The sequence below is a fragment of the Cygnus olor genome, chromosome 12 (genome assembly GCF_009769625.2).
Source record: "Cygnus olor isolate bCygOlo1 chromosome 12, bCygOlo1.pri.v2, whole genome shotgun sequence".
Classification (NCBI taxonomy): Eukaryota; Metazoa; Chordata; class Aves; order Anseriformes; family Anatidae; genus Cygnus; species Cygnus olor.
In genome coordinates, this window is record NC_049180.1 from 12342137 (window position 1) to 12366537 (window position 24401).

The window sequence follows — 24401 nt, forward strand, 5'->3', positions numbered from 1 at the left end:
ATCACTTTTATATTGTGAAGAGCTATAAGAGGGGAGGGACTGAGTAGTTCCCAGACACTATTAATCAGCTGAAAAATGAAGTCTTCTGTGCTTGTTATTTGTAAAATATAAATCTTGCTATATTTTACATCAGATAAAATTGCATGTTTGTCCTTCTGAAATGAACTGTCAGGTTACCAAAACAGAACACCTTACTTAATGTAAGAGAACTATTTCTGAAAAATGGTTGTGTGAGAACATTTAATTCATATTTTCCATTTTTTCACTTAAAGAATTCTGTGAGTGACTGAAGAACTGGTGTCATCTCGTGAGACTGCAGTAGCTCTTATTGGAAGAAACAGGAAAAATGTAAAACTAGTTGCGTAAGAATGTTAGGTAGCAATAGAAAGAGAAATTGAAGAATGGAACAAGGTTTAAGAACAAGAATATTAAATAAAAGTGTCCCAGCTACATTCTTGTTAAGAGAGCTTTAATTTTGCAAATCTTCAGGAAAAACAAGGAAATACATCGTACTTCTGTAAATAAAGCTGAAATTCTTCCACTGGCCTGCCTTCTTCATGAAGGCTTACTGTTTGAGGTTAGTTGTAGGCCAAGAGACTTGAATGTGTGTGGGATTCATTATCAGTAACTGAAGTAGTTTTTCACAATGGAAGTTTCAACTAATTCACATTATTCTCTTATGCTTTTCTCGATTGTAGGCTACAGCTTATTGTGGCAGAATTATCAGTGTTGGTTCTGGAAGATCTGTGAATCTGACGCCCTTGCCGCTGTGAGGTGCAGGAATTATGAGAGCTTGTTCTACAAACTGCTTAGGAAAGATACGAAAGCCTAGTATATATGCACTCTGTTTTCATGTCTTACGAGAGCGTTTCCCCTGAGTTCTTGATCCAAATCAACAGGTTAACTTTATCCTAAGTAATTGTGGAAAACCACTGGTGTGTGCTACTCAGTGAAAAATAGGTATTGGTGCTGGCTGCAAGTTCTCATCACTTTGTGTTATCTCTTGAGGCATGATGAATGTTTGAAAGAGCTCTGGTAAAATCCCTGGGTGAGCAGGGAAAGGAGCAGCAGCTGGGAAGATTGCGTTCATATGTTATGGACATGGGAGATGTCTTCTGTAAAAGGCTTGAGGTAGCTGTAGAAATGTCACGGGATGCATTGTAATTCTGATTCATTGCCCACAATGACCGTGGTGCTGACAGTCCTGCGTCCGGGGAGATTTATTGGCTGTGCTCTTGGGGAGTGCATAATAAGGGCAAAAAGGTAAAGATTAATTTTGATAACATTTGGCCCAAAGTGTGCTACCTTCACCTAAGTACCTTTGGTTCACAGTGAACAACTAATCGAATGAAGTAGTGTGTGTTTTTGGTGACAGTTGAATGCTAGTGATATTGAAGAGGAGGGTGCCCACAAACTGGCTGTGACCCGGGGGGGTTGCATAATGTGTGAGAGAAAGCAGTGTCACTGCAGGGTGCACGGCGTGGAGGGACACAGCTCAGTGCAGCCACTGGCTTCTGGGGCGCAAGGCTCCTGGTGCTGGGGTTGCTTTTCACTGCTGCTTGTAGTGGTGCTGGCACTTCTAACCTGCTCCCCTACCCTGTCTGCCCAGGCATTCATATGGGGAATTGCATCAGGGATTGAACATGTTCTGACATAATTAACCATTTTTCTTGTATTAACTTTCAGCTGGAGTTAGTTATTGATCAAGTTAATTATGCAGGTGAGTGAATTACTCTGTCAGTGCAAAGGAAAAGGTGAGACCAGCTCTTTGAGCAGCAGCATGGTGTTTTCCTGTTTTAAATTGATTGTGAAATCATTGTACAAGTTAAGAATCTGTTGTCCTATCTGATTAATGGGAAGAAAGGTGGGTTCCTCTAGATGGTAATTTGGCATAGGGATCCACTTAAATGCTTTGAATCATTCCCCGGAAGAACGTGCTCTTCTCCCTGCCCTGTTTAGGGAGGCCAGCAGAGGCACCTTGGTTAGGTAACTACCAGTAGGACTTGAAGTGCTATCAGAGCTGTCTGTCTGTGTCCTGTCCCTAAGGGTCAGTACTTCAGGAAGCCATCCTTCTACAGCTGTGTGCTTGTAACCCTTTACTGCAATTGCAGCTGTCATTCACGTAGCTTTTTATATATTTCTTGGTTTCTTCATATTGATAAGCCTCTTCTCATACACTGAGAAACCAGAAGCATTTATTAACCCCTGATGAAGTTGTTACTTTTCAATTCCAGGCTTCTTGATTCTTTTTTTCAATTTCCTTATTCTCTGAGATGGTAAAATATTTCTCAAAGTGTTTGTTTAACAGTGAAATAATGAGCTTGTGTCTTTTAAAGGAAAAAAAGATGTCATAGATGTTTGTCAAGTAATATTATTTTTTAAATGTTTTCACTGCCAGGTTCTGGGTGGCAAGGAGGAAACAAAGCAGCTGGAGATGGGCGTAGCAGTTGTAGCGAGCGGATATAGGCAAATGAAATCTTTAAGTTTGCAGCATGAGAAAATTACTTGATAAAACAAACTGATCTCAGCTTCTTAATTTCTGCTGATGGTAGTAAATCTGGCAAGTTTTGCATGTGATAACACTGAAGATATCCTACCCCAGGTTATTCATGTGACACTGCTACCTGTTTGCTAAATCTTTGTGAGCTTTGTCAAGTAGCTTGACGTTTGGTAGCCTTACCTTTAAAAGAAAAAAAGAGGAAAAGTTGGTTCTCTCTCTCATGTATTCCTAAAGAGTTCAACACAAGACTAAGCCTTTGTATGACTTCTATAATCAGGTGCTTAAGCAAATCTGTCCCTATTAATCTTTTCAATTTCTGTGGACAATTAGCAACAGAAATGGGTGAGAGTCTCACGAAATTTCAGTCTTTATATTTATAATCTGAATTCTGTTTAAACTCTTGGTCTTTGGTGTTATGCACAGCTAGCCTGTTTGAGTCATCTGAACATCTTGGCTCGAGTGTAGTACCATGCAGATATGGCTGAGCTACTTCTAGAACCATCTTGAGTTCAAAAGCTTTACAGCTGTGTTTGTGAAGTGCTGAGCCCAAGCTAGCAACCTTGCTTGGGTGTGTGTGGCCCTCCATGCAGCTTTTTCGCTACCTCTGTATCGCTTTCCCAGTTGTGAGGATTTTTTTTGTTCTAGTGCCACACTGTGTGGAGAAGAAGAATTGGCATCCTTTTAAATTGAGTGGGAGACGCATGCACCAAGTTCATGTTCTGGATTTGTTGCTTATAGAGGAGTACTATCGATAAGCCCAGGAGACTGAGAGCAACTGTGATGAGTAGTGGTAGAAGCAGTTGGTGTTAGTCAACTTCAGATCTTACTGTAAGAGCAGTGCTAGGAACATCCATACTTAATGCTTTGTGTTGCATTCATGGCATGTTCATCTCTTATCAGCGAAGCCCTGCTGGAACGAATGCAAAAGCTCACCTGTTTATCTGCATTATCTCTGTCTAGTGGGAGGCTTTTCGAAAGAAAGCTATGGATATTTTTGTGATGGGGAAAGAAGAATGGCCAAGTGCTCCTGCACATTTTTGTGTCTACTGATGTCCTCAAAAAAAAATAATTAAAAAGACATACATGTTGGCAAACAAGAAAAAAATGCACTATTGGATGTACGCTTTTTTTTTTAAATCCTTTTCTTGCTTTAGGTGGCAGAAGCACTGCATGACTGGGGGCCGTTAAGTGAAGTTTTTGCTTATTAAGTCTCAAAAGTTAGAGGTATGCAGGAGAAACATCAAGGTTCCTATGTTTTAACACACAGTTTTATTTCCACTGCCATATCAATTTTAGTAAGTGTCTAATCCATCGGTGTCAAAGCCATGACAGTTTTGGAGTGGGATGTGTATGTGGATTGACTTGAGTTCAGTCTGAATGTTATGGGTTTTTTTTGCTTGCACTGGTACAACTGCAGAGGCTTTCATTACTTCATGAAGGCCAAAAAAATATAGACAGCTAGCTCTTGGCTTCATTGTTCCTATTGATTTTTGATTTTTTTCTCAAGTGAACTGAAAAGTAGATTTAAAGCTGCAATATACAATTTCTTTGAATGTCCCACAGTTCTTAATGACTGTGCTTTGTTTGGCAACAAATAAATACTTGCTGTTACTTGGTCCATGAAGCTTGATGCAGTTCAGGGTTTGTTTTAGAGGCAGTTGAGAGGCAGGCAAATGTTGTTTTGTGACTGTAGCTTTATTATAAATAACCCAGCTAGAAAAACATGCAATGGCATTAGCAGTCCTGACATGTAAACAACTGTCTCTGGGTTTGTACTGTCTGCATTGACATCCACAGCAAGTTGTCTTTAATGCTTCTATGACTTAGATTAATGTTATTGTGGGAATGCGTTAATTGAATGCTATGTCCCTCAATCTTTGTTACTGCGAGTTCCGTCAGCTGTGCTGTACCGGAAGTGTTCTTAAATCATATTTCTGAATGTTAAGATTTTAAACTTTCAAGATGAATGCTGTGCTGGTTAACTGTGAGGCTTTTGCGAGGGGGCCCTGGGTGGCAAATGTTGTGCTGTAACTTGGCTGAGACTTTCTCCTTTGCAGCAGTCAGCAGGGCTAGCTGGAATTAAATTACTTTCTCTCAAGCAACATTTTGATTACTTTCTTTGGAATAAGCTTCCCCCATCATATTTCTGCTTGTTTCAGCTTTTTGGATAAGCAACTCTTTAACCTATTGGAATAATCTTACATCTGTTTTTTGGCATTCCAACTTCTTATCTGGTTAGCTGGATTGTGACAGTGCGCTGACCTGGTTAGTGATGCTCTCATCTGAATTGTTAGAGCCTGTTGAGGGAGCAGGTGTGTGAAGGTTTGCTTGAGCTATGGTGTGGGAATTGTGCTAGTTGCTGATTTCAGATGTTCTATGGTCTTTAAGTGGTCACTCCTCCTTCTGGAGGTTCTTCCCTTGCAGTTCTTTTCAGTCTCGATCTTTCTATAACATCTACTGTTAGCCTGCTTCTTTGTTTTCCTTTTTAGATTCAGTCATCCTGGAACTAAGTTATTGATAAAAGGTAGGGTAACTGTTAGGAAGAAAGATGAAGATAAAGGCCAGAAACAAAAGTTTGGGAGATTGGTAAGATAAAATATGTTCAGCAATTACTGTTCCCAGTGTCCTGCTATAATGTCCTTAGTGATAGCAAAGTCCACGTTCTCTGAAATATTAGAAACTGTCTCAGAATTTGGCCTGGGAGGAATATAACTTTTAGGAGCAAAAATACTTGAAGGTAAAGATTGAGAAGTGAAGCTGGATGGGCAGTGCAAAGGTAAAGTCTCTCCAGAGGGCTGGTCCAGTAGGGGCGATCCCGTACCTTTTACCTCCCCTCCCCTCGAGTTCAGAGGCCATCCTGTGCATCCACATGCATACATTGCAGGAGGATTTTAATCTGAAGAATCATACTTTCTTGGGAACAAACCTGGGCAGCTGGAGATGATTTCTGAGCTGGCCAAGACTCACTGAGATCAACTGAGACACCTTCTGTACGTTTATGTGGCTTTCTTTTTTTATTTTTTGTGGTACGTTGCCAACATGGCCTGGATCGTTGATAGTTCTCTTTAAGATACTGTAGCACTTCCCCTGGTGACAAGAACCTGGCTTAAAAATACAGCCATTTTTCAGAATAACTTATTTTTACCGCAAGGAACAGAGCATATCTCATAGCACGGAATAGGCAGGAGTAAATCCTCATTTGGCTGCTGAATTATCTTGGTTACGAGCTGGGGCTGAGACCCTCCTGGTGGTGCTGCTGCCGTGTGGCTGGCTCACCGCTGGAGGACATCGTGATAGTGCCGGGTAGCTCTGGGAGATGCTTGTCCCTAGGATAGGAGAAGGGGCAGGGATGGCTTGGTTTCTTTGCTGAGTGGCCGTGAGTCCTTCCATCTGTCACGCGTGTGCACATCCTCCCGTTGTGAGTGCCCTTTGAACAATGTCTTGCTTGCACACTTACCTGGTCTCAGCATGAGCCTGAGCGACCCCAGCGTTACTTCTGGAACTGACAAACCTTCCTGCCAACGTAAGCCATGCGCTGAAATCTTTAAAAGAGAGGAACTTGTTCCTTGGTGGGCACAAGGATGTCCTGGCATGCAGTCTGAGAGGTGATGCCTTACGTTGGAGCTCCTGTGGGCTCCTCCAGCGCGCTGTGAGCCTTGGCCTGTCGGTGACTCGCAGGGTTTTTGCCAGCTTCAGCAACGGGTCTGATGGGAGCTCCCATCTGAGAGTCCCCCCTGAACCGCCCAGCGCTGCTGGCCTCTGCTTTGTTCCAATAAAAGGTATCAAGACAGAATTGCCTTTGCTCTGCAGATGGGCTTTTGCCATTTTTTTGGCCTTATCTGAAATCCTTTGCTAATTCCCGCCCACCCCAGCCATTTATCACGTTCTTCTGTTTAGCTCCCTCCTTCCTTCCTTTCTTTGAGACTTTTGGTCACCTGAAAAGGCTTCTCCTTCTCTCTCCCTACAAATACTTGAGATAATTGAAAGACAATTTGCTCTGATTGTTTCACAGCTGCTGTAGGCCAAAGAGCAAATCTCTGTTCTGATCTCCTGCTGGCTAGTGTTAAGTACTTGCATCATCTTGGGTACTTCAGCTGTTTGTCCATATGGATTTGCTCTGACTTGAAATGCTGAGGGGTGCTAAAGAAAGGAGAGGCAGGATCCCTGCAGGGAGTGCGCATGAAGCCATATGCCAGTATTTCTGGGTATCTGGTGCCCCCTGGAGACTGCTGCTGCCCAAAAGAAATATAACCAGTATCAAGACCACGCATAAATAGATGACCCTAGTCTGAACAGGCTGAAGAACAGTAAGAACCGTGTTCTCCCAGCAGAAGTGGAGAATATTAGAAAAGACAGTAAAGTAAAAGCAAGGACTCTCTAAAAATAATGTCTCTTAACAGCTAATGAGGACTGACAGCTGTGTTTCGTGTTCATGTATATGTACCTCTGTATTTCCAAAATAAGTATCCAAGATTACGCGTAGACATTTGAAACTAGTATGATAACGAGGTTTAACTGCTGAGCTGAAAAAATAGGTTAAAGAGGTCTGGTCTTGAAAGGTCAGGTGATATAACAGGAAAATGTGGAAGTCATAAAAATCTGGTATTGGGATTGGAATTTTATCAGAAGTCCATAGGGAAACTGGCATGTTTTTTTAATTTTCTTTTCTTTTTTGAGAAAAGGACATAGCTGTTTAATGATGATTTGAAGCAACCTTCCTACAGAATCAGAGTACGGGAATTGCATACTTCCTGGCAAATGCTGAGAAGAGTGCTGGATGGTTTGGGGTGGAAGAAGAGCATAAAATGCTACGCTTGCATATGGCTATGTTCAGAATTACAACTAAGGCCTTCCTAAACAGCTTTAGCACTGTTGTGTGCTTTGGACTGTGTGGATAAAATTGACCCAGTTCTCATGAGAAGGCTCAGAGTCCCCTAGCTCTGAGTGCAGATCGCTTACACCGAAGTGAAGCTGTTCTGAGCCCTGCTGCTGCTCGTTCAGCCGGAGGAGGGCACTGTGCTCTCACGCCAGGCAGCGCCCAGGGGTGGGAGCAGGAACTGAACCTCAGGCTGCTTACAATATGCTTGAATAACTTGATTATGTCTTTTTTATTTTTGTTTTGATAACGGTACCAGTCAAGTGTGCAGAGAAATTTAAACATATAGGAAATGTTTCCCCTCTCAAACAACTAAGAATATATACAGTAACTTTGAAGACTTGAGTTCTTGCACTCGATTTTTAGTGCTTTTTCTCCCTGAAAAAACTTTGTAGTTCTCAAACATAATAGTTTAGATAGACAGTTTTTTGCTTGTGATGGTATTTTTTTGCCTTTGATATTTATAGCCAAAGAGCGACAGATATTGCTAACTGAAATACTAAAGAAGCTCAGTAAAGAGTAATATTACTTTATGTCTTGCCTGTAGGATTTGCAGTCTTTTAGAAATGGGAATATGTATATTACTTTATCTCTTCTCTTTGTTTTCCTTCCTTTCCAGGGAACTGGTAGAGTCGTCTCACTTCTGAGAGCGTTCTGAGACTGACTTGGTTTACAGTGACAGGAAGCTAGCAGAGACTAATCCTTAATTCTCAGTTTCTGTTTGCTGAATAGAATTGCAATATGTTGCAGCTGTTGCATTGCTTGTTTTCTGTTAGGCCACTTGTCCCCCTGTGGGCTTTGTGCGATTGTTAAAATACCTTGGATGATGTGCAGCATTCATTGTTTTGTTTTGTTTTTTACAGCAAGAAGGTGAAATGGAAGGTGAGGCAGTTGAAGCTATTGTGGAGGAATCAGAAACTTTTATTAAGGGGAAGGAGAGAAAAACCTATCAAAGACGCCGTGAAGGTGGACAGGAGGACGATGCTTGTCATATACCACCAAACCAAGCAGACGGAGGTGAAGTAGTGCAGGATGTCAACAGCGGTGTGCAGATGGTGATGATGGAACAGCTGGATCCAACTCTTCTTCAAATGAAGACTGAAGTAATGGAAGGTGCGGTGCCTCAGGAGACAGAGGCCACGGTGGATGACACGCAGATCATAACACTTCAGGTTGTTAATATGGAAGAGCAGCCTATAAACCTCGGTGAGCTTCAGCTGGTCCAAGTACCTGTTCCAGTGACTGTACCTGTTGCCACCACATCTGTGGAAGAACTTCAGGGAGCTTATGAAAATGAGGTTTCCAAAGGAGGCCTGCAAGAAGGAGAGCCCATGATCTGTCACACCCTGCCTTTACCAGAAGGCTTCCAAGTAGTGAAAGTGGGTGCAAATGGTGAGGTGGAGACACTGGAACAAGGTGAACTTCAGCCACAGGAAGATCCCAATTGGCAAAAAGATCCAGACTATCAGCCACCAGCCAAAAAAACAAAGAAAAACAAAAAGAGTAAGCTTCGTTACACTGAGGAAGGCAAAGATGTGGATGTCTCTGTGTATGATTTTGAAGAGGAGCAACAGGAGGGCTTATTGTCTGAGGTCAATGCAGAAAAGGTGGTGGGCAACATGAAGCCACCTAAACCAACAAAAATTAAAAAGAAAGGTAAGCTTGTCATTTGCAAGTGGATTTTGAGAATGTGTTTGTTAGGAGGGGACCTTGCAGTGTGGTTGCAGTGACTGGGTAGATGCAAATGGGAGTAAAAGAGACGTGTCCAGTGTCACTTGCTGCATTATATAAGAGTATCGGGTCTACTGTTTTGTGGGTAAGCCTCCTGTCATGCATATAGGCTACAAAGGAATTCATTTGCCTTGGTTTGATGATACGGCATTTGTATTCCCATATAACTACAGTTGAAAAGATTCTGTGTTTTGCCGTAATACGTGTTTAAGAGTTTGTGTACACACTTTTCATCGGTAACAAACAGTATAATAAGCTTTGTTTTTTCTAACCAAGTGCTGAGTAGGGTAAATGGTGTAAAATACAGCATTATGTACATCTGACTTTTCCTTTCTGGAAACTTAAAACTGTAAATTAAGGAGCCCTTTCTAAAGTGGAGTAGGAACATTGAGTACTGGCATACTAATGAAAATTCAAGCCAAGCTAGTCATTGCCTGTGTTCCTAAGGATATGCTGTTGGATTTAATGGTACAAGATTGTTCCTCGTAGTAGCTAAACCTACAGGAATCTTTCCTTTTCATTGCTGTTCTCTAATGTTATGCGGAAGACCACAGTACTGTTGAGAATAAAGATTATTTCCTTCATGGCTAGGTGTAAAGAAGACATTCCAGTGCGAACTGTGCAGTTACACTTGTCCACGACGTTCCAACTTGGACCGCCATATGAAAAGCCACACTGATGAAAGACCACATAAGTGCCATCTCTGTGGCAGGGCTTTCCGGACAGTCACGTTACTGAGGAACCATCTCAACACTCACACAGGTACTCTTGCTTTTGTATAAGTTGTTTTTGGAGGATCTGCTTTGTCTTTAGAGCAAAGGAAAGGTAATCTGTCTTGAATCTGTCTGTGTCCTGTTATGGAACAAGCTAAAGAAGAAACCATGCAAGGCTGCTGTCCATTTCTCACATGCATGCTGTTATCCTCTGCCTGGCCAGGTCAGGTGCAGAGCTCATCCTGTACATAGAAAACGAGTCCTGGGCTTGACCTGAAATTACCTTAAGCTGCAGAAAACGTTCCAGTTGTCTTGGTCATTAGTAGTTGTGTTCTAAGCTTCGTGTGGCTGGTGGTTCTTGCAGAAAGGTAAGATGAGGAAAGGCTGGAAATAAACATAAGGGAGTTGAAAACAGCAGCAGGGTGTTTATAAACAGGACCAACTTAGTGGTAGGATCTACAGCACATTTCTGTTGATCCTTATTTAAGTTTCTAGTATAAAACAACTGGTAATTAAACTGTGATGAAACTTTAAGTGTCTTGTGACGTTTCTGCCAAAAAAAAAGGTAATCTTCTCTTGTTTTCTCTTCATATCAATACCCACGTTATGTCTAGCTGGGTGGTTTGAGATTTGTGAATAACCAAGAGGTATTGTGTGTGTCCTGTACCTTCTTTTGTCACTAAATCTGAATGTCATCATCTTCCTGTTTTGCTGCAACTGCTCAGGTACTCGCCCTCATAAGTGCCCAGACTGCGACATGGCCTTTGTGACCAGTGGAGAGTTGGTTCGGCATCGCCGCTACAAACACACCCATGAGAAACCTTTCAAATGTTCAATGTGCGATTATGCTAGTGTGGAGGTATGTTAGTTAATTGTTACAGTACTGAATATTTGCTTGTTCACCATCTGTTACAAGCTCTGCTCCTAGGCATTTCCTCCTTGGCCATTTAAAAAAACCTCTAAGCAAAAAAATTATAAATCAGGTCTGTTCTTGGAAACAAATGGTGGATTTTCCTCAGTTAATGAGAAACTAGTTTGAGAGCACTGAGAGCACACTGAGATCCTAGATGACTTTCATTTCCTTTGTTGGTGATAAGTTATTGTTTTTGCTTTTTTTTAAATTGGTCTTAAAGGTGATGAAAGGAACTGTAGTGTGCTCCATGTTGAAGGAGGCAGCCATCTCCTGAGTAGGATGTGCTTTTCAGACAGTTTTAGAAACATGTATTCTACACGTTATTTATGCTGTTAAGGTGACTGTAGCCAAAATTAATGGCCGTTTGCCTTAATATTACTGAAAATCGCCTTTGCTGCTATCTGCTGGTTGTTGAATTTGCTGAAGTAAACAAAGCTTATTTGAATGCTTTCCCCAATGCAGTGCTGTTACTGATGCTGCAGAACAACTTTTATGCTGTAATAGAAATTGTACAGCATGATGGGGATAAGAAACTCGAGCAAGATATGAGCAACATGACTTAAAATATGGAATGTGTGCAGTGGAAGAAGGGTACAGTGGGAGATGTTGAGCAAGGGATTGCATTTATCTCCCTGAGCTGTGACTGCAGTGCTGTAATTCTGGACCCTGTGGTTTCGAGCGCTGAGTAAACTGCATTTGCAACGATTTTTCATAGTATGCATTAAGAAAGAATGACCAAATTGGTCTTAATGTGAGCTTGTGCTGCATTTTGTAGACAATGGTTGTTGATTATGCAGCATGCTCCTACTTGAGCAGAAAATTCCTTATGCTGATTTTTTTTAACCTGGGTTCACGCCTTCTAGATAAAAGCAGGAGAGTAAAAGAATTAAGTCAACCTGTTGATTGTAGGTCTAGACTTCAGCTCATCTTAAGAAGAATTTATCTTCTATCTCAAAGGAACTGGAGAACACTCAAGAAAGCACCCTGTGGAGAAAAATGTATGGTGCGGGGGAACACTACGCTCTTCCCCCACCATCCAATATTCTCCTTAGGTGCTTTGGTTTCCCAGAACATTTTCTTGTTTCTCTCCAGGGTAGTTTCAAATTTTAGCTTGTCCTCAAACAATGACATGGTTGATACCAGTAAGGAGCACAAGACTCTAAATGAAGCTGTGCTGCGTTTGGGAAGGGCAAGGCTTGGCAATGAGGTTGGCAGGTGAAGTACAATGGGAGAGAGGGAGTGGTTTTGCGCCGCATGAGAGTGATATTGAAACATGCTTGCTTATGTTTGTTTTAGTGACGAGGTAAAATGAAAATCTGTTTCTTGACTTGTACTTTTGGGAGTCTGACCTGCTCATCTATGCTAACTTCAGTCTTATTTTTGGCTTTCAGGTTAGCAAATTGAAACGCCACATTCGTTCTCACACTGGAGAGCGTCCGTTCCAGTGCAGCTTGTGCAGCTATGCCAGCAGGGATACTTACAAACTGAAGAGGCACATGAGGACCCACTCTGGTATTGTTGACATGGTTTTTCTTTTTAGTGTTTGTTTCAGTGTCAGATTGCTGAGACTGTGTAATGTGTGGTGACACTCTTAATTGAAAAAAAAACTTTGTTTAATATAAAACCTTTATAAAGTCTGTAGCTGAAGAGTATGCACCATAGTTTATAAGCACTTTAAATAAAATTCATAAAATGTTAGTAATTACTACACTGAGAAGTGAGCTTGGAGGATTCAGATTTCCAGTTTCAATGTAAGTTGTTAAAATATGTCCCCTTCTAGTATGAAAAGAAGATATTTCTTCTATTATTAGTGTTCCAGTTAAAGATTAGAGCCATTTTCAGTTTCATAATTGTGTAGTTATAAAAGCATCTCATGTTTGTAGTCCATAAAGACCCTGATTCTTTTCTTTGATAGAAATAGCATTTTTAGCAGAGAATGTTGCTGGAATGCCAGGTTGATGATACCCCTAAACCTGAAGGGGGAAAAACTGCCCTTGTGTGTACATAAGTATTCAGAAACCTTACCCCCCACCCCACCCCCCCCCCAAAAAAAAATCTGATGCTACTTGTTTTTTTCTGGCAGTCAGCAGATAGGTCTTCCAGGTATTTCCTCAGGGTATTAATTTAACTGATTTGTTTAAAGAGTGGACTTGGGATTCTTTGTAGAAAGATGCATAAAAGAACTAAAACTTCCAAAGAGACATTGAGATCTTTCTATAGTTACTATTTTTATCTTCTAGCTGTCTGTTGCGAGTTTCTGAGAGGTTTGGGGCTTCTTGGTTAGATTTTTTTAATAAAAGTACTTGTGCTATTTTTTTCTTTCTGCTACTGAAGGAGAGAAGCCATATGAATGTTACATCTGCCATGCTCGCTTCACTCAAAGTGGTACCATGAAGATGCACATTTTGCAGAAGCACACGGAGAACGTGGCCAAATTTCACTGTCCTCACTGTGATACTGTTATAGCAAGAAAGAGTGACTTGGGTATGTATCTCTGAAAAGTGGTCATTTGGTGAAAATACTACAAAAGACTTTCTCAAAATTAGAGTTCAAGTAAGCCAACTGCTGTCTGCTTTTTAACCTAATAGTTCTGATAACTACAAAATGAAGCACAGACTTAAACGTGTGGTTTGTAATACACACTTAGCTTACCATAACTGCTGCAGACTGAGAACATTCTGTTTCTTTTCATTACTTGAAAGCGTAGGATGCTTTCCAAGTGTACAAGGCAAGTTACTATTTTCAGGGCTATAGATGTGAGGCATTTATTGAATTTGGACTAATATTACAACTACATGTGGATTAGGTCTGAGAAACCAAAAAGTCAATTGGCTTGACCTCCTCCATGTTGAAGGCCGTTACATTTCATCCATATACATCTGACTGAGCTAAAAGGCTTGAATTTGAATAAATACTTTCATTTTCCAGGAAGTGGAGCTGTGTGCCACAGACAGAATAGGAGACAGAGTTGCCACAAAAGCCCTGAGTCCTTGCAGTAGCAGAGTGTTGATCTAGTGAGCAGTGATTCCAGCAGGCAAGCTCTCTGATGTACAAGAAGGTGAAAAATAATATCATGCCCAGAGCAGCTGAGAAAGAAGAAGCCACGATTTGGCAGAACTTTCAGTCTGTAAGCAAAATAAGCAAAATATCAACCATGTAATGGAAAGGCAGGCTCCCTTCCAATAAAGAAGAATTTGAAGTGCTACATTGAGAGGCAGTTTGAGTGGATGGCAGCCAAATGATGTCAGGTGTCTCCCAGAGCAGACGAGAACTGATTTACAACAGAGAAAAACTGATGTTAACTATGAAGAATTTTTCTCCTAATAATGGTTTAGTCTACAACAGGTTACCTTGTGCAGCTGTGGTATGCTCTTAGTTTGAGTATTTTAAAGGAGTTACTAAAACCTCTCTTGGGGATTATCTGCTGGTATCCTCATTGCCTTCTATCCCTGTCACTTTGGCTTCCAGTCTTGCAGAAAATCCTGTTTCCCAACGTATTACCTGGCTTCTGGCTGTATTCAAGCAATTCAGAGTAGTCTTAAGTGTCTTGTGGACTGTTATGTTTTACTTAGATATTCTTCATGTGTTACATAAATTCACTAGCAAAAACTCACATTGCGCTGTCCTCCAAGGGAATCCTTGTGGATGGATACTGTCAGCATCAGACCTGGTTGCTGATGTCTCTGTTGTGTTTTGAGATTAGTGTAGATGGTTTGAAAAATCATCTAAGATGCCTGCAGGACTTTTTGTGTATAATAACTAATGTTAAAAACCAAACAAACCTTACGTGGCATAACATCAAATGGAATTGCACTGTGTGAACGTTGATGGCTACTAATGAGTAAATCTAAAATTCTGTGGGAAAACTTGGAGATTTTCTGCAAGACCTTTCTGTTTAGAAATTGTTCTGGTTGCTTTTACTTATGTATCTTTCTTTTTTGGTAGAATCCTAAACTAAGTGTTCAGTCTCCTGACTTGATTCAGGAATATGTGGAGGGAATAATGCTAAGGGACCACAAACTGGTCTCTTCCATGTTTGGAAAGCCATCGTGGTTAAAGCCTCTGTTTCTTTGCTCCTAGGTGTTCATTTGCGAAAGCAGCATTCCTACATTGAACAGGGCAAGAAGTGTCGCTATTGTGATGCTGTGTTTCATGAACGCTATGCCCTCATACAGCATCAAAAGTCTCACAAGAATGAGAAGCGCTTCAAGTGTGACCAGTGTGATTACGCATGCAGACAGGTAAGCTGGTGGGACTGGCACCCCTTCTGAGCATTGGAACAGGAGATTAAAAAAGGAGGTAGAAATCTTAGCTGTTAAGTTTGACTGTCAAGATCAAATAAGCTCTCCCCTTCTTTTGAAGGGTGTGAAGGAAAAGTTTGGTGGCCTGTGTTGTTTGGTGTAGTGCTTCCTCCCTGTAGAGGAGTACCTTCTAAGGCAGATAAGTCACAACCTTGGTGTATCTGTTGATGAAGAAATAAGTCTGTATAGGATGGGAGTAGCTAGGACTGAATATACCATCCACCGAGATGTTCTCACATTCCTGCAGAGCCATCTTTTTCTGACACTGCTCCTAAACTAAAGTTTGGCTTCTTTGGGGCCAAAAATCATCTCATCTGTGTTTGTATGAGTTCTTAAGTTACTCTTGCTGTTTTGATCGTTCCTGTCAGGAGCGGCACATGGTCATGCATAAACGGACCCATACTGGAGAAAAGCCTTACGCCTGTAGCCATTGTGATAAAACCTTCCGTCAGAAACAGCTCCTTGATATGCACTTCAAACGATACCATGATCCCAACTTTGTCCCTGCTGCCTTTGTCTGTTCCAAGTGTGGTAAAACATTCACTCGCAGGGTAAGGGAATATACTGGTTGAATTACAGATTTTTTTGGTGGAATGAGGATGGTGGGGGGGAACAGGAACGATGGCATGTTTACCCACGGGGAAGATACAGGCCACAATGCTACCCGTTTAAATAGAACACTTGTTTCTTAGACGAGACCTGGTATAATTCAGAATTAGTACTATTGTGTACTAGCATTGACGTTGTGAACGAAGTGAAAATTCAACTTTCTGAATAAAAGTCATCTTTGTGGGCCTCCTCTGGACCTGCTCTAACAGGACCGCCTCCTCCTTGTGCTGGGGCCCCGGACTGGATGCAGGACTCCAAGTGGGGCCTCACAAGGGCAGAGCAAAGGGGCACAGTCACCTCCATCCACTGCTGGCCGCTCCTCTCTTGATGCAGCCCAGGATGCAGTTGGCCTTCTGGGCTGCAAGCGCACACTGCCGGCTCATATCAAGCTTTTTGTCCACCAGAACCCCCAAGTCCTTCTCTGCAGGGCTGCTCTCAATGAGTTCTTCTCTTGGTCCATCCTCGTGTCTCAGATTGCAGTGAGTCAGGTGCAGCATCTTGCACTTGGACTTGTTGAACCTCATTAGGTTCACGTGGGCCCAATTCTCAAGCTTGTCCAGGTTTCTTAGTTAATCAAAAGTTGTCAGAAATATGTTTGTAAATACAGGACCAGAATATTTGATCTTATTTTAATGCATGTTGTGTTTTTTGTTCTTTTCCCTCTTTTCCATGGATTAGAACACGATGGCCAGACATGCTGATAATTGTTCTGGCCTAGATGGTGGGGAAGGAGAGAATGGGGGAGAGACAAAGAAGGGCAAACGTGGCCGAAAGAGGAAGATGCGCTCTAAGAAAGAAGATTCCTCTGATAGTGGTAAGAAACAACTCAGTACATTCTAAGAGTTAAATACCTGTGATGCGCTCCTTGTTAGCTGTTAGTTTGCTCACTTTGCAGGTTTGTTTTGGTACTTGAAAGGCTTTTGTCTAGTTGGTAACCAAAAAATAATAGTATACAGCCAGGTACAGAAATGACTGCCTGTAATGGATAGTATGGATTCTGCCATCCTGTGCTCTTCCTAAGACGGTGCAGTTGAAAAAACTCAGTTCCTCTCCTGCCTGCTTTTCTGTGTGTTACATTCTCTGGCAGTGTTTTCAGTGTCCCAGAAGAAACTCTGTTTCTCTGTTACGAAATGCCACATGCTCCCACTTTGCTGCTACAGGATAGCATACGGCATGTCCAAACAACCCCAGTGTTGGATTAGCTTGGCTTCTTCAGTGGGAAAGGGAAGGGAGCATACAAGAGAGTGGCGGAGAGAGTGCAGGCAGTTTATGGACTCTTATAAAAGGCCTGCTGAGCCAGTTAAAGGGTCAGGAAGCAGGTGGTGTCTTCCACTTGACAGATGTTGCCGATACACTGGTATTGAGAAGATGGTCATTGAGGGGCTCTTGGACGTGCTGGCCAGCATGCCAGAAGATGGGTTGGGTGTAATTCATAATAGGGTGGCTAATGTTTGTAAGCTTCTCCAGGACAGGGCAACAGCAAACTGTTGCAGCAGATAAACTGCCTTCACTGTGGTATCCTTTGTGAAGGGAAAACTCATAGCCTTTCCTCCTGATGGAGGGAAAACTGTCGTGTCTTCAGCAAGAAAATCCAGGTGGAGTCTAAAGACCAGCCAGTTCAAAGACGATTCTGCAAAGGCAGTGTTGCTAATTAGTCTTTCATCTGAAGTGCTTTCTGCAATTAACAAGGGGTGTAGGTTGGGGCAACAGGGATACGTTCTGGTTAGAGAATGTGCATCTGAAAATCTTACGTGGCAAACAGGTTTTACAGGAAATCAGATGGGTATGGTCAAACTGCTGGTTGTGCAAACCTTGACAGCAGAAACTCCGATTTCTGAAACTCGTATTTGTACAGATTCTTGAAAAAGCATTACAGTCAGTTGGGTAAAGCACATGTAACTAATTGTTCATTTAAAACATGGAAACATCTTGGAGCCAGGAGTAGAATCTTGATGGAAACCAAATCAAAACATGTTAAAAATCAGATACTCCAGAATCACATATGATTTGTAGGCCTCCGGTAAATGTAGAATCATAGAATCACTTAGGTTGAAAACCCTAATTTTATTTAGTTTGTATTGCCTGGGTTTCAAAACTGTTTTGGGGGGAGGTGGTCAAGAATCATGCTTGTTAAATGAACTGGTGAGTGTTATACGACTGGCTCAGACTCCGTGGCTGAGACAACTCCTTCATCCTCACATGAGTTTCCAAGTCTCGACTGACTTCTTCAGGAGTCATCTGATAGAAAAATAATTCACCAGTGTGAGCTGGGTAGCAGTATGGAAGAGGTTCCAACTACATTCTCTGCTGAGAGTTGCAGTGTGCAGTGTTGTTCTTATCTCTTGATCTGCAGTTTCATGAGTTTCTGCAACTTCTACATTTCTAAGAATGGTGAGCAAAGCTGTGATGAAGCAGACCCTTGTGGTGAAGCACGTTGGACATGTTCAGGACAATCTGAACATGTTGATGGTGCTAACTTTAAAGAGTGTCCTGAATAGTAGTTTAGAGTAATTAGCTCAGTTAACAATATAAAAACTGGAGGAAAAAAAAAAAGAGAAGTGCAGATGCCATGATTGGAGTCTGCTCCAAAATGCAGTTAGATGCAGAGCTGTCACGGATGGGAGCTGCCATCATAAATCCATTGAGTAGATGGGGCCTCAAAATGTACTTCAGTATGCTCTCCTGTCTTGGAAGAAGGGTCTCGGGGAAGATCCATTTGGTCACTGCTTGGTGAATTGCATGTTGGTGGCCCTGGAAAGCACAGTGAATGATCTGCAGAACTGCATTCATCTGTAGTGCTTAAGAACTCCCTGGTGCTGTGTGGTTCTGACATATTTAACTTCGGATTTTGAGGTCTTGGACATAAGTCCCAGTGTTAGGGAGCTGTGTCCTGTTTTCCTGTCTACTTAACAGAAAAAGATCAAGTACGGCACTCTTGTTTCTTGAGGGGTAGGAGACTTGCTTGTGGATCACTTTCAAGTGTTAGTTTCATAGAGGTACAGTAGTCACCGCTACCAGGTGAAGTCTGTTGGAGGAAAATAAATCATGCCAGAGATCCAATAGCCCAAGGGAGGCAAGGCTGCTGCTGCTCCATTGCTCCCAGTCCAACCAGTAACAGGGCTGAAGGTGAGATTGCAGGAGGCACACGCACACTGAGCGCATGTATAGACCATGTATGTATGTGGCTGGCCAGAGATCAGAAAGAGCACTCATGTGAACGCAGGCAGCACCAACAGCCTCATCCTGCTCCCTCTGTGGCCGAGCAGGCTGGAGAAGTCCACTAGTGAGAGCGCACCTGCAAGGCGAATCCCTCCAGCAAATGGGTTCAGATACTTGCTCTGCCCAGGTGCTTGCACCTGCACATAACCAGCCCTCGAGGCTGCAGCCCTGCTCAGGTTGCTGGTACAGACTGTTGCACATGTGCAGGCACTCACAGACACCCAGGAATTTCTAGGTCCCAATAATTCCACCCCCCCCCAACTCCCCCAAGTTCTTATACTATGCAAGCACTCTCACAACCCAGAGGCAGCCCTTAGGGACCTCCTTACTTCTCCCAGGCCACTTCACCTGTTTCACCAGCTGGTCCAGATTCATCTTTGCTAGTGATGGGACGCGTGTGCCCCTGCACTCCAGTCACTGGACACACAGGCCCCCCAGCCTATGGTAGATTCCAGTTGCTACATGCAGGATACAGATACCTAACCAGGGACAGAGTTTAAAAAATAAAAAATAAAAAATGACAAGACAAGGTGTCAAGGGTATAGCTAGGCAAGACTACCAACCAGCAAGCTGTTTGCACGTGAAGGGCCCCTTTTGTGCCTTTGCCATTCTGTTTTCCCATGCTTATTCCTCTCCAAATCACCTGAACCCCTCCCTCTTCCCACTTTTGTTTCCTGTCCTGAACATCCCATAAGAAGACCTGTGTGATCCCAAACTGCCTTTCCCCACCTCCACACATCCCATAATTTGTCCCAAGCCCAGGCAACAGCCCCTCCTTTGTCCAAAAGGTGATGTAGATTGCTGCTTCCCTTGACTCGTTGTGGTGGGTTTCATGTCTGGACAGTGGGGCTGGTGGCTGTCCTGGGAGTGGCTTGGGCAAAGTGTTTGTTCCTGAGAGTTCTTGGTTTGGGTTCCTGCCTGCTCTTGTGCAGGGGCACCTCTGGGTTGTGCAGGTGGCGCTGCAGTGGGCTGATGGCCCCTCTGATGTGCCTGGGAGTAGCCCAGCAGTGTGGTGTTTGGGTTCCCCATCCAGCCGTCGTCTCTGAGCTCCTTTGTGGGTGTGCAGAGGGGCTTTCATTGTGTAGTCTAACATGGTCATGTTTCCTTTTGCCTTTCTAAATGGCCATTTGTGGCCTCTGATGTAAAGGTAACTGGCAGTCTGTGCCACCAGCTTCTCCACAAAGGCTTCGTTTGCCTGCTTCCCCTGATTTGACTCCTTTTGGATGAGGATTTGATGATTTTCTGTAGGTAGATGTTTCATTCTTGTTTAAACTGAAGACTTACCTGATACAATGCTTCTTTTAGAGGAAAATGCTGAACCAGATTTGGATGATAATGAAGATGAGGAAGAGACAGCAGTAGAAATTGAGGCCGAACCAGAAGTCGAGCAAGAGGCTCCTGCACCGCCTCCCAGTAAGAAAAGAAGAGGAAGACCACCAGGCAAAGCTGCCACTCAAACAAAACAATCCCAGCGTAAGTCACTGCTTGAAGCTCATGTTACTCTGCCTGAACTGCTTTGTTCCTTGGATTTGGCAATTCTTACAAGAGAACTGATTCCCTCAAATGAGCTTATTAAAAAAAAAATAATAATAACTGTACTTGCCTCTACTTTGCAAAGACCACACCTTTTGTTTGAAAAGAGTTGCAAGTGTTTCCTGGTCATGAGGATGCATAATTGCTTCAGCCTATGCAAAAAGGAGGGGACTTTTTTTTTTTAGTATTATTTAAACTGTGCAAACTGCTCATTTCTTTTTTTCCCTAGTTGGTGTGTATATTAATGTACAGTTACTGTTAAAGTAATTGTTAGCACAATCACCATGTTATTCTGACCTTTGCAGACTTTTGCAGGTATTACCACAAATTAACACACTTCAGGGCTGTACTTCTGAGCATAGCATAAATGCAGACAGTTTCAACTGTAGAGTTTTCTCCTTAAGAATAAAAATCAATAACTCTGCTAAGTCTTAAATTCAAAAAAAAAAAAACAAAAAAACACAAAAAACAACCAACTAGGTGCAAAGCAGGAAAGGCAGATCTGTTCCTGCAGGGGGTGATGGCTCCCCAGTGGCTTGGCTGTCTGCTCAGTGCTACAGATGTGTCCTTGTGTCCTTCCTAGAATAACAACCTGCGGAAGCATTTTGTGCTGACTCTGTCACTAGTGTCACCAGACTCACCTAAATTTGAAGCTTTTCCTTGCACCATGAATGAAGAGAGGCTGATTTGATACACACCCATACATTGGCGTAGCCTTGTTTGTGGATTACTCTGCAAAATCTCCTGTTTGAATAATGTCTTAAAGTTCCAGTGTACCTTATGATACTTGTACCAGTAGCAAGTATTTATACAGAGGCAAGGAAACAGAAGGTTGATGATTAGATGAGTGAAGCAGAGTGAATCACTGCACTGATGTGGGAATGCCTTCATTGTGGGCCCTGCCTTTTCTTTCCATGCAAGAGTCTAAATACCTACTAAAAATCATCTGATGAGGCCAGCTCTGGTGCAAAAAAAAAAGGTGTAACTTTTCTCCCTCACCCTTTGCTTTCTGCCCTTCTAGCTGCAGCAATCATTCAGGTTGAAGACCAGAACACTGGTGAAATTGAAAATATTATAGTTGAAGTAAAGAAAGAACCTGATGCAGAAACAGTAGAGGAAGAGGAGGAAGCTCAGCCTGCTGTAGTGGAAGCTCCAAATGGAGACCTCACTCCTGAGATGATTCTCAGCATGATGGATCGGTGATGGAGGAAGACCACGCTGGATGACTGAACTGGCCTGGGCTGTGTTTAAGCGGCTCAAATCTATTTTTCCTTTTACCTTTTTTCTTGGCTTTGGGAAATGCATCATTTTAGACCATTTTACCAAACATACTGGGAAATAAAACTTCAAAATGATGTTAGAATGTGATTTAACTAGAACTTGCTGTTTTATGTTAGCATTACAGGATCATGGAACATTAGGAAATATTTTGGAGTCCTTGAGGGTTTCCTGTGAGGTGCTTGATTAGTTTTGCTCTGAACTGCATCGTAAACACGGTCCTTGGGCCAGCTTTACATGCAACAAGTTTTATTATACAAAGTGGAAGCCTTGACTAGAGTATGTGGTAAACCACTCCGGACTTGCCCTTCCAGTTCCCAGAGTCCTTGAGCCTCCTTCTCTCAGTAGTGTTTTTAACTGTAAATGCAGACTTGGGAGGGTTCTAGACTTTTAAAATGTTTTTTGCTTTTCCCCACTGACTAGCTCCGGTTCTCCAAGTCGGCTGCACACGGTAGTTTTGGCATGCTCCAACTGGTTTCTGTCCTTAATATGCTTTGCTTTCTGCAAAGCATTTCTGTAATGGTCAAGCTTGTAAATAACTTTTTTTTACATTTAAATCTTTTTCCATTAATTAAGAGGTATGCAAAAATGCAGTTTAAATAAACCCCAGTATTTTAATTCCTTTTGAACTAAGTGACAAGAAGATCGATAGAGTGTAAATGTTGGAAAAACTGTTGATAACCAATCACGTAGAGATGTACCCAGACTATTGCTTGCAGAACAACAGAAACCCACACATAAAATCTGGTTTTGAAATGCACAAAACTGGCATTTGAAACATGTATAATTAACCTTCTTTTTGAGTTATAACTTCACGACTACATTTTCTTTGCTCTATCTTGTAGTTGTATTTTGTGTTTATGAATCCTATGTTAAGGCAGAAGTGGTGATTTATAAGTGGGTCACTGCAGCCCTCAAAACCTGGGCCAGGAAATTTTAATAGGTCAGTAATTACACAATTTTGGATCTCTAATAAAGACAAAAAAGGAATAATGTGAAATACAAATGATGCCTGTATATGAAACTGTCACATGTTAAAATATGTAAGCTTTTTATAGAGCCTCAGTCTTGCTGATTTCAAACAAATTTTTCTTCTATGTATCGCTTTTAAGAGAGCTATCAGTTTAGCTATCAGACTCTAGGTTGATGCATTTTTGTACTTAGCTGTACTGTGTGATATTTTTCATTATTTTAGGAAGCCAACATGGGAAAAAATACTGTTATAAAATATGTAATGGGGTTTGAAAGCTGGGAAGGAGAATATACTGCTGTACAGCTAATAAATAATAATGGATTAACATGCGTGCTCACCGGCTGCTTTCTTTGGGCATAACTGTGTGAGCTGGCAGTGATCTCCGGACTGTAAAGCCCCTCTTGGAAGGATGCTGCAGGCCTGCCTGCACAAACAGGGAGCAGCCGCTTACAGTGCAATGGGCTCTTCTCGTCGTGGGTGTTCCTCTACTGTGTGCTGAATGCGGGGTGGCAAGCTATGAAATTAAATCGTGGCATGCTGCTGTCAGTCACAGGTGAGTGTGCAGATAACCAAGCATCATTACTGTGGCGTAGGCAGCGCACTGAGCTATGCTACCTTACAGCAGCTCCTTTGTGTCCCAGGGGTCTAAGCTGCTCTGCTGGGGCTGTGTTGAGGCAGGGCAGAGGTAATGTAAAATGTGCTGGACTGGCTGCTCACTGACACTTGTATCATTTACAGCTTTAAGCAAGAAGTAATGTCAGGAGTATTTAACTAGGCGTGTGGTGACTACCTATCACTGATCCTGAGACGTGGTCTTTGTTAAACTTGCAGAGGAAAGCTGTCTCAGGGTTGATGCCTGGAATCCTGAGGAGGATGGGAGCTTATTTCAGCAGGTGGGAGATGTAAGTATCAGGGCTGTCCTGCGAGGAGCCAGGTCTGGCAGCGGAAGTGGATAAACCCCAAAGCGCTTTCTCAGTTGGGTAAAGAGCTTGTGTGCTCACGAGCCCAAAGAGGTACTTCAGACAGAGGCAGTGCTCTGAAGGAAATGCAGTTTTGTGTAAGTCTAGAGCTAGGGATGCCTTGTGGTGAGCCAGAAAGCTGAAGGTGTCAGCAGCCATAGTCCTGCAGCGCGTGCTAGTGCTGATGGAGCAGAGACGTGCAGCTAACCGTGGCTGTTGCCATCCCTCAGCCCTGTTCTGCTTGTGCCTGGCCCGGGGCTCGCGCTGTAGCAGCGGTGTGTATCGATGCCATGTCCCTGGGGTCGCAGTGAATGCTGTCAGTCTTCCTTCCGTGAGCCTGACGGGTAAGCCACGAGCTTTTAGGCACTGGGGCTCAGGCCTCTGCTGCCAAGTGGAGCGTGAAAGATGTTTTATGATGGCTTTGACTAGTGACCTGTGATGGTGCCCTGAGGAGGTGTGCACGCTCTAGCAGGGGCCATCCTTGGTCTGCATGCATTTTGTGCCTTGCACCCAGCCCTGAGTGACCCCAAATCCCAGGGCTCCTGCTGCCAGCTCTTCCTCCAGCTCCTCTGAGCTCCAGCAATAGCTGCGTGCGTGGCTGGGCTGAACGGAAGGGAGCCTGAGTGGTGTATTTGGACAAAGACTGCAGGAACTGCTTCCGACTCCTCTGCTGTGCTGACAGTGTGCTGTGTTTCTTGGCAGCTCCTGCCCTGCGAGGCGCAGCCTGCTGCAGCAGCACGCGTGGGAAGATGCGGCTGATCTCCAAGGGACCGCTGGCAACTTCTGCTCTGCTTTT

At 42.9% G+C, this 24401-nt stretch overlaps 1 protein-coding gene across 5 annotated transcripts in view; it reads left to right on the forward strand.

The window, feature by feature from the left end:
- The window catches only part of CTCF (CCCTC-binding factor), a 37282-nt gene extending 14311 nt beyond the window's left edge, over positions 1-22971 (forward strand). For all 5 annotated transcript variants that reach the window (XM_040571452.1, XM_040571449.1, XM_040571450.1 and 2 more), the window contains 10 exons: positions 8240-9032; positions 9699-9869; positions 10546-10679; positions 12125-12245; positions 13068-13217; positions 14814-14974; positions 15403-15585; positions 16322-16457; positions 20168-20335; positions 21417-22971. In XM_040571452.1, coding sequence (XP_040427386.1) covers positions 8252-9032; positions 9699-9869; positions 10546-10679; positions 12125-12245; positions 13068-13217; positions 14814-14974; positions 15403-15585; positions 16322-16457; positions 20168-20335; positions 21417-21598 — 2187 coding nt within the window. In that variant the 5' untranslated portion in view covers positions 8240-8251 and the 3' untranslated portion in view covers positions 21599-22971. The remainder of the gene's footprint in view (positions 1-8239; positions 9033-9698; positions 9870-10545; positions 10680-12124; positions 12246-13067; positions 13218-14813; positions 14975-15402; positions 15586-16321; positions 16458-20167; positions 20336-21416) is intronic.
- Positions 22972-24401: the final 1430 nt, after the last annotated feature.